Source organism: Pocillopora verrucosa, chromosome 5 (genome assembly GCF_036669915.1).
Source record: "Pocillopora verrucosa isolate sample1 chromosome 5, ASM3666991v2, whole genome shotgun sequence".
Lineage (NCBI taxonomy): Eukaryota > Metazoa > Cnidaria > Anthozoa > Scleractinia > Pocilloporidae > Pocillopora > Pocillopora verrucosa.
The window spans coordinates 9,236,097-9,245,850 of record NC_089316.1 but is presented as its reverse complement, the minus strand read 5'-3'; the positions used below and the strand labels follow the sequence as shown (position 1 = coordinate 9,245,850).

At 39.2% G+C, this 9,754-nt stretch overlaps 1 protein-coding gene across 2 annotated transcripts; it reads left to right on the top strand.

Moving 5' to 3' along the window:
* Positions 1-4,482: 4,482 nt before the first annotated feature.
* Positions 4,483-9,063, top strand: LOC131776945 (uncharacterized). Of its 2 annotated transcripts, XM_066167597.1 has the most exons (3): positions 4,751-4,785; positions 4,921-5,073; positions 5,489-9,063. In XM_066167597.1, the coding sequence occupies exon 3, from the start codon at positions 5,878-5,880 to the stop codon at positions 7,180-7,182; it is 1,305 nt and encodes a 434-aa protein (XP_066023694.1). In that variant the 5' UTR covers positions 4,751-4,785; positions 4,921-5,073; positions 5,489-5,877; the 3' UTR covers positions 7,183-9,063. The 2 variants fall into 2 exon arrangements, with proteins under 2 accessions (XP_058949128.1, XP_066023694.1); XM_059093145.2 differs by having other exon boundaries at positions 4,483-5,073.
* The last annotated feature ends 691 nt before the right edge of the window (positions 9,064-9,754 follow it).

Genomic DNA, 9,754 nt, shown 5'->3' with positions numbered 1-9,754 from the left:
TTATACGCTTCTGAACAAACGTATAGAGAGAGGTAAGGAGAATATGCATTCTGATTTTAGGGTGTAAAGGATTTGGGTTGAGTCAATTTTCATGCAGTCATGCCTGTAACAAATTCGAAGGTGAATTTATTTGTTGATGGCAACAATTCATTAGTTTTCAGCAACCAGAAACAGCTAACGATGAATGGCATCCTAATCGTAGTTGCACACCCCTCTAAGGTTTAATGATTTAAACAAAGTGTACCCGTTGTTTAACAAAACCGCGTCCTAAACAATCCTCGATTTTGCTGAACCTTTAATTCGAACATTTATCTTTGTAAACTGCGTCAAGAGGGCCGAAAGTTAATCGTGTACATGCATGGTCAAAGGACATTTATTTCATTCAATCAATCCTCTAGATCTTAAAGAGAGAGCCTGAGCCCTACTTCTTGCGTAAAACTGTGGTTTGGGTTAGACCTCGTGGCACTAACACTTCAAACTCAGTTCCCCACCCGTTCCCTTTACTTATACCTCCATCTGCGAGGATCAAACATCGACCGTCCGAAAGAAAGCAAGGCGCGCGAATTGAACATAGCAGGAAAACGCGAGTGACCAAGTCGTGATGATTATAGCCAACGAGGCCTGTAGGACCGAGTTGGCTATCAATCAGCTCATATCCAAAGAGCGCTCATGCAATAATTGTTAATTATTTTCTGAGTCTGACGTCAAAAGCGCTGCGGTGAAGATTCTATGATATTTAAGAAAAGTTCACAGGAATATTGAAAGTAAAAAGAGACGGTGGAAATAAAACTTTAACTCACATCTTAACTACAAAGAGTTTGCATTACAAATAATCCAGTCTCACCAATCAACATTCAGATCCGTGATCTCGTTCTCTTGTGGTGTAATTTCTCGGGAGTCGCGTATTCGTCTTTCTGGCTTGCATCCAATCGTATCTGATTATACACCCGTTCCCAGGATTTCTCTTCTTCTTGCTTGGAGCCAGGCTATTTCCGAATTACCTTCGGCCACATTTCCAAAGCGAGTCCTGGTGTTCATCCTTTCATATGATTGTAAGTTTTCACTCACATGGAAATTAAACTGATTTTCATACAGAGGGTTGAGCACCAGGCCTCGTTTTGAAAAAGAGGCAAAAGTAATTCAGAAATTGCAATGTTGCGACTGCTTAATAACCTGGAATAAAATATCCCTCACGCAAGTTCCTAAATACGATTTCTAAAACGATCGTTGGTTGAAGGTTTTGATGCTCAGGCCGTCCGGAACCTCTGGGCTTAAAAACTTATGTCGAAATACGTTTAAAACAGTCTCTTTATTTAAAACGTATATTAAACATAGGTCAAAATTTGGGGCGACGCAACTTTTAGTTGGGGGCTTCGCAACCATACTTCTGGGCGACAGAACTTCGTGTGAGGGCGACGGAACTTGGTGCGACCTTGCAAAAGTCGACCTCACTCTATTTCTTCTAACGACCTCATTTCACTCGACGAGAGTATTGTATGAATGTATAAAATTAACACAAACAATATCACATTCATCCTCGCACCAAGGGTCCATTTCTCGTTTAGCCATCAGCAAGGAGATGGAAGAGGGGAAAGCTAAGTAAGACCGAGCAGCTCTGGGAACGAGAGTGAACTGCAATCTAATGAATTTAAAATAATAATTGTCTCTTACTTTACGACTGACATATATCAACTAATAACTTCCGATGGTTTACTGACAAGAAATAAGTACCGACGTAAAGAAACATTACTCGTTTAATTTCAAAAAAAGGCTGCAAAAAGAGACAACTAATTGAAATAAGGGCATCTCTAAAGTATCACGGACGCCCGTTTTTTTCGCTCCGACGGAAGCTGAGCATTAGCCGTAGAAGGATGTACGTAAACTATACGCAGAGTAAAGATATATCAATAGACATTAATGTCGGCGTAAAACATTTTTATACTACTTGCAATGCATATTCTGAAGGCCTTCAGACCAAACTGAGATACGTGAATAAAAGGGGTAAGTTTCTAAAGAAACTATGTTGCTGCGTTGTATGCAACAAGATAATTTTTTGGTTTCACGAACTGAGTTGGTAATGTAAATTGGTTATCGTAAAAGAGCTTCAAAGTTGACGTTTCGATCGTTAGCCCTTCGTCAGAGCGAAGACATGATGCCTTAACCTAATCTCTTTTGTTATCAAGGCATATTGATCCTCGTTTCAGGCTTTACCGCGGGTTTGTTGATAGTGATCTTTTAGTAGCCAAAGGCCTAGTGAGTTAAACGAATTTTTATCATCGATCACCTAACGGGAACAGATACCCGATAAAAAGAAATGAAAAAAAAAACATTTAGAGACATCTATAGGCGAAAGCGAACATGCGGCAACACCGTATATCGATGTTTGTCTTTCATTCAGAAGTCTTTCTTTCAACCTCATCGACATGATCTAAAGTATACTAACATACCGCAAACGGAGAAATTTTTCAACATAAAATCTGAAATAAACTACCTTTTATCTTCAGGTTGCATTTCGTAAGTCGCAAACTTCAAAATGAACGCTAAGAGGCAAATCTCTGACTCTTAAAAAAATGTTTCCTTAAAAAATAAAAAGATAAAAGCTTCTTTTCGGAGAGAAAAGAAACAAACCGGCATCTAGCCATTCAGTGTTGTTTTGGTTGGCTTTAGACGAGAATTTTTTTTATTTGATGCAAAAATATCCTCTAAGAAACGAGAATGAAGTAACATAAGATAAGGCAAATGGATATAGCAAAAAAACAGGAAATAAAAAGCAGAGATAAGAATTAATAGCTAACGGAAAGTCCGTCAAAAAAAAAAATAAGGTGAAAATATCAAGAATAATGCGTTTTAATGTCCAGAAACCTCATCATATTATACTAGGTGGTGTGGGAGCATACTGAAATTTTCCAGCTCTGAATATTTTTGCAGCATATAACCTATGATAGATGCTGTTTAAGAAATTAACAAATTTTTCAAACTCGACATATTAACTGTGCTCTTTGAAGCTTCTAAACTCACGGTATTTCTTAAGGGATATTAAAACAACTAAAACTGAGTAAATTGAATGGCGCGTCTCAACCTCTCCCTTTATATTCTTTTACGACATTTGCTATTCAAAACTCAGAAGAAGAGTTGCAGATTTGTTTTATAATAAAACAAAAGGATACAAAAATGATAAAGCAAAGGAAGCCCAGGCATTGAAAAGTTGCTCTTGGTCCGCCTCGTTTCCATGTCTGAGAGGGGCTCCAAATGACCGTGAGGCGTAATTTCTTACCCAAATAAATTTCAATCTTAAATTATCCCTTCCGCGATTAGAACCCCTGACCAAGTTTACATGAAAAATTTAAGTCAAAGCGGTGAATCTGCTGGTCCGCAAAATTTTGATCCGGCTCCATTTTTAGGGACCATCGTTCTTAGAAGCTTAAGCGAAGTCTTTTCCGGCTTCGTATCGAGATGCGTACAGTTGTAGCGCTTTATCAGTTGTTTTGAATAAATCCCGCAATTTAATTCATAGACCCGTTGAGTTGCATCGAGAGTTCTACCAGGGAGATATCGTAGCGACAATTCATAATTTCAGCGACTTGCTCATATCTTAAATGTTCGTGATTTTTGCCTTCGCAAATTCAGTTCCTTTCTTTCATAATAAATTATTGTGACAAATCTCCGTGATCTCAGTCCGATCACATTGCGCTAAAAACCGGCTTAATTTCGTAATTGCTTGCGTTTGATGGTCCTAGATATCACATAATTGCTTCAAAAACTTTGGCTTCTCCAAGTAAGATCGTTAAATATCTGACTTCTCTTTAAAATATTCCCGAGTAATGAACTTCAGCCATTAGTCGAGTGCTTTTCCCAAAAAATTAAACGCATCATTATTGTGTTTTCATCCTGGGTTTTTTTTTTGGACGGAATTTCCGTAAGCTTTTAATTCCTATCTCTGCCTTTGATTTCCTGTTTGTCTGTTGAATCCATTTACCTTATTTCGTGTTGCTTTATTCTCGTTTCGTGAAAGATACTTTTACATTTAAGAAAGAAAAAGTCCTCGTCTGAAGCCAATCAAAACATCACTAGCAATTGTCAGCTTCAGGAGAAAACATCTGTCAAATTCCACTACCATGACATTTGGAAAGTTCTCGATTGTTTTCTTTATCTGTCACCGGCAGGAATAGATTCAGGCGCTAAACTTGCCAAAAATGAAGAACATAAGCATTTATCGTTGGGAATATCGAATGGGCGGATGTAATATCGCATTCGTTAATTTCCAATCGACTAATCTCCACATTTTGTTCTTAATGTATGACTTTACTTTGGCTTTTATCGTCGAGGGGCTGGATGTGTTAAAATACAAAGAGAAAATAATTTTGGAATAAAAAAACACTGCCGCTTGCAAAGTCACCGCATTGTCTTCGGCTGTCAGATAAGCCAATAAGAGCCTGAGAAAAGCTCTCGCACCTGTATAGTGGCAGGCTACCTCAATGAACTCATGGCGATCGTTAAAAAATAATGCCTCGTGGAAGATTTATGCAAAGTCTTCGCTCACAATGGTGTAAGTGGGTTCTCATCCCACTGAAATGTGAACAAAACCAGCTTGAATTATCAATAGCGACTTCTATTGCATAATGTAGCGGAAATTTTAAATTTTTCATTTCCCCCACTATTATGTTCTTCTTGCTTCGCTGATCTCTCTTTACCAACATCTAAAGTAAGATGCATATCAATATTAACAATTTATGATAGGTGATGTATTCAGAAAGCTTTATGACATCAACATTATTATTTTTAAATGTAAGTACTGTGGGTATCGAATGTTACAAGAAAACCATTTGAAGAGCGGACCATCGCATTAAAATGGGTTTTCCTTTCATGAATATTCATTATACTAATATCATTTTGTCCCTCTTTTATCAACAACGACAACAGAAGGTGCTCTGATAGGTCTTCCAGTTTGCACTGAACATTATTAATGACACTCTTTCGAAGAGCCGAGGTGAAAATAGACCATTAGCATCAAGAAAGAGGTCAAAGAACTGAGGACTGAAAACTGAATGGAACGGTTACAGCTTGTGTTACTCGGTCTGTATTAATTCTTACTGTTTTTCCATACGTCTCTGATAATTTTCTTTCTTTCTTTGTTTTGATATGGTAATGAAAGTCGAAAGACTGTTTTTAAAACAACCGATAGTAGAGGTTGATGGTCTTCACCGTCGAAGTGACTCGAAACAGTTTTTCGCTAATTCGTGGCCGATTGTCCTGTAAGTGAATAATGAGCAAAAAAGTGTAGTTTACAACTAGGCTTTGCGATTCTGAAGCGAAATTTTGAAATTTAAATTTGGTAAAAATGAACACAAAAAGACAGGCATCGGAAATTTATTATTTTAATTCAGGAGCCATATAAAAGAATTTTACAAACCTTCGGAGACAAAAGTTGTTCATGTCCTTTTCAGACAGAAATGAAAATATCAATCTCTGAGCTTTTAATTTTCACCAGAACGTTTCTGCGAAGCAAGCTAAGGGAATAAACGCAAGAACTGAACGCTTTACGAAGGAAAATAACGTACAGATCATAAAACAAACCTTCACAATTAGATCTGCATATGTTTAGAAGAGGATTATAGCTTGGATCGAGCCATCGTCACTCACCTACCGGGAGCGAACACCTGTTCTCTGAAACCTTCATCGATCGCCGTCGACTCAAAAACACTTTAAAAAGAACGAGCTTGGACTTAGCAACGAGTCTAAACAAATTTTATTAACAGGCCGAAGATTTTAGCAATTACGACGGAAAATGTAATTTAAGTAGTAACTATTTGGAAAAGAAGCACCGGTGTCCGTGAGTGAATAGGAGATAAGAATTGACTTATGTAGTTCGTGAAAACCATGTCGACGCCGAAAAACAACTTCCAAGGTGATTCGCTGATTTATGTCTGCGGTGAAGCGAACTTAAACACGCCTGGAGGTCCTTCGCTCAGGGACATAGTCATCAGAAATTTAGTAACTACTTGGGCAATAAGAACGCATCCCGTCACGGATTTTCTTGACCCAAGACAAGAAAATTCAGCGGAGCTTTTCCAAATAATTCCTTGCGCGAGTGTTTTCGTGTTCATTTTCAGTAAAAAGACTCTGGAAGACAGCTATTTTCTGAATCAGTACGGACTCGCCAAATCGTACAAAATTCCCGTGGTGGGAATGCGATTGACGAATTATTTTATACGGAACTCTTTACCAGAGCAATATTACCGGACGGAAATCGTCGATAACAGCGGCGAGTCAGTACTTGACAGCAAGCGGACGGCTGAAAAAACAGCGTCGTCGCTCGCCGAACATTTGATCGCTGATTTTAGACATTCCATGGTTTACGGGCCAGATTTTCACAAATCTTGCATCGAAAGGCTCGTCCATAAAGTGACCAGAGCATGTGCGCAACGCGAGAACGAAAAAGCATTTCTTCAGCGATCGAACGAGAATGCCTCCATGGTGAATAAACAGCGGCAAGACAAAACGAACTCACCAACGAAATGTCCAAAGTGCGGGTTTATTTTCACAAATGTTTCTCCACCGCCAAAACTCCAGCGAGCATCGAGCACGGGCTCTCTTCTACGCCGTAGCAACACGTACGATCATTTGCCGTTTGGAACTTCAAGTGCCAAAACAACAGTGCCCAGGAATAGGACACCTCTCCAGCCCGCCACCATCCAAATTCCAATTCCACAAGTTGTAAAAAAGCCTAAAAAAGCAGAAATTCTTCATCATGGTAATTGGACAACTAAACCGGACAACAACAAAGTGCCACCGCAAATGGAACCAAAAATTCAGCTGAGGGCCTCCTCGGTGTCATCTTCGGAAAGCGCTCGAGAGGAAACGAAGCCATCGCCACCGCCACCGAAGCCAGCTGAAAACCCCAAGGTTTTTCGAAGACAGTCCCGAGTTTCAAATGGTAGCTGGACCGAGAAACTCCGGAATAAACTTCGCCGCCAATCGAGCTTGCCCGTCATACCGACGACCTATCTCGTAACTACTCCGGATGGGTTCGAAAAGCAGATTTCCCTCGTAAGGTATCCACCCGAGAAACAAGAGCCTTCGTCGCCTCGTGGAAGCGACGGCGCTTCAGGGTTTTCCGAAGACGAGGACCAAGAGACTATACACATATCACGTGTTCCTAGCCCAGATGCACCGAGCGGGTAATATTTAACGGGAAGGTTGTTTTTCATGGGAAGAAATGTTTCTTTCCACAAGCGAGCCTTGATCATGGTAAAAGCCGAGCATTTCCACTCTAAAGATACGGTGATATATTAATATTAATTTCCTCTTTGTCATATTTTTGAGAATTGACGTGAACTGTAATCTACTGAAACTTAGTGAAAAAAACTTGCACCACCTTCTGCTAAGATTGGACAATGAAAAAAACCTCATGATTTCTTCGTAAAAATGTCGGTGAACCCATGGGAACAACAGAATTACATGCTTCTAAGAATGTTAATCTTTAAAATTTTCAGACTTCATCGTATGGAGCACAATCTATTGAGTCAAGTTTAAACCCCGGAGAAGTAGCAAATAAATTTGAGGGATGGCACTTTTCGATTGAGAGTCGTAAAAACAAAACTAACGTAATCTAAAATGGCTAATCAGGGCGAAGGAGACAAACCGCTCACAGCGCGGGAAAACGCGTGTGACCAAATTGCGTCGGCTCTAGTTTGATCTGATTGGTTTAGAAGTGGCGCGAGTTTTATGGCTTGAATAAGCATGAAGTTTGCATTATCAGAATTTCTAGATACTGAAAATCGCAGTAAATGTAAAAAACGTTTTTTCACACTCTTATAGATAATCACGCTAGCAATATTGTACAAATTAATGACGTGTATTAAGCGTCAATAGAACTTACTGCAAGGCTATGGAAAAAGATTCCACAACTTCTCTTGTCTATTCTGACAGGTTAATGCTGAGATCTATATCTTAATTCCTACCAATTTGTAAAATATCATATCAATATCAATATTGTATAAATACTATTAAATTGTAGAGTACATCAAAGAGCTAACTTTTCAATTCGTATTTCTCATAATCTTAAGCCTACATAACTACTATGAATTGTTTTCACGCTGCGTCTCATCAGTTTAACCCTTTAAAACCAAAGAGTGACCAGCATCTAATTTCTCATTACAGTAATACTACTGAATCATTTATTAATATCATGAGAATAGAGAAAATGATCGCCAACCTAGGAAGCTTTAAACGAACTCTCCTTGTCGGTATCAACGTAATCTCGTACCCAGATCCTACCGTAAAACTATAAGTGAATTGTCACAACCGCTTGGCCGTGAACCAACGCAAACTGGAGGGGCGTGGCTAGATTTTGAGCACCAAGCGACGGAGCCGTGAAAACGAGTAGCGTAGCTCATTGCACAAAACCACCATGGTCAGCAACGCAGGCAATTAATATGTCCAATATGTACTACCACCTGACTGTGAAATAAGAAGAAGGGAGAAAAAAGCGTTAAATTTTACAGGGTTACAGGGTTAAAGTGAGTAATCTCCATTATTTGAGGTCGCATTGAGTACGGAAGTTTCCTATTCTTTGATTGTATTTGACGAAATTCTTATATCTTGGTTTTGAAATACAGCCATAGGCTGAGGGCTAGTCTCGCATGCGTCCTTCAGTGACGATACTGCTATGGTTATATGGGCAAAAAATGGCTATAAGGCGTCGGAAAGGTTATCCCGACCAAGTGAGGAGTAGATACTTTCAGTGGGAGAATTTTGTTTGTGTCACAAAAACATTTACCTGATCCCCCATAAGACTCTGTAGTTGGGCGTGTCCCGAGTGTGCTCGTATAATGCTGGAAAGTTGCTTACTAGAGTGCCAAAAAGTTGCAGAAAATTCCAAAATCCAAAACGTTACCACCTAATTTTCATAAGTTACTACCTAGATTTCTTATTATTTTTGTGTAAACATTACATTTAGGCTTTATTCTTCGTTATTCACAATAGTTGCTAACGTCGATGAAGAAAAATAGCTCGAGAGTTAGCTGATAATTGAGTCTTACGGAACAAAACACAAGTTTCATTTGACGTCTTACCCAACGTCGTTTCAGCCAATTATCCTCTATAATATTAGATAAAGATCGCAATAGAAATATGAAACGTTGTCAAGTGAAACTTAATTAATGTGTTCATTTTTTATGAAATCGTTTACTTTTCTACGCTTTATACGTGCTCTAAACACCTATATTTGGCTCAAAAATTGCTCACAAAGGCAAAAAATTGCTCAAAGTGGCTCCAAATGCCGAAAGTTGCTGAAAAGCTGCCGAGCACAATCAGGACAAGCCTACGGACAGCTCGCGCTCCCTGTGGGTGACCTGCGCCGCTGGCGGTTTTGTGCAGGCTTTGAAATGTTATGAGGATGCCAGCCTGCCAGTGGACACTAGCGGCTGATCCGCGAAGGCTGGAGACGGAAAATAGACCTCCCTTGTTGGTAGAGAGAAAAACTGAACAGTACTTACTGAAGTTATTTGATCATTATTTTCTAAATTGGGGGAAAATGAAACATTTAAAAGGAAAGAATTTAAGCAATAAGCCGTGCACTGCACTCTAGTTAAAATCCACCTCAACCCAGGACAACATTTTTGTTTAATGCCAAAAAGACTTCATTTTAGCTCTTAGGAAAAAATTCACAGGGAATTTGACGGCGATTATAGAAGGTTGGTTAGAAGTTTGACATTCTTTGACGATTGTCAGGTTATCTTTTCGGCCATTTGAA

Excerpts from the sequence above, each read along its gene's own strand:
- LOC131776945 (XM_059093145.2), top strand. The coding sequence starts at position 5,878 with ATGTCGACGCCGAAAAACAACTTCCAAGGTGATTCGCTGATTTATGTC.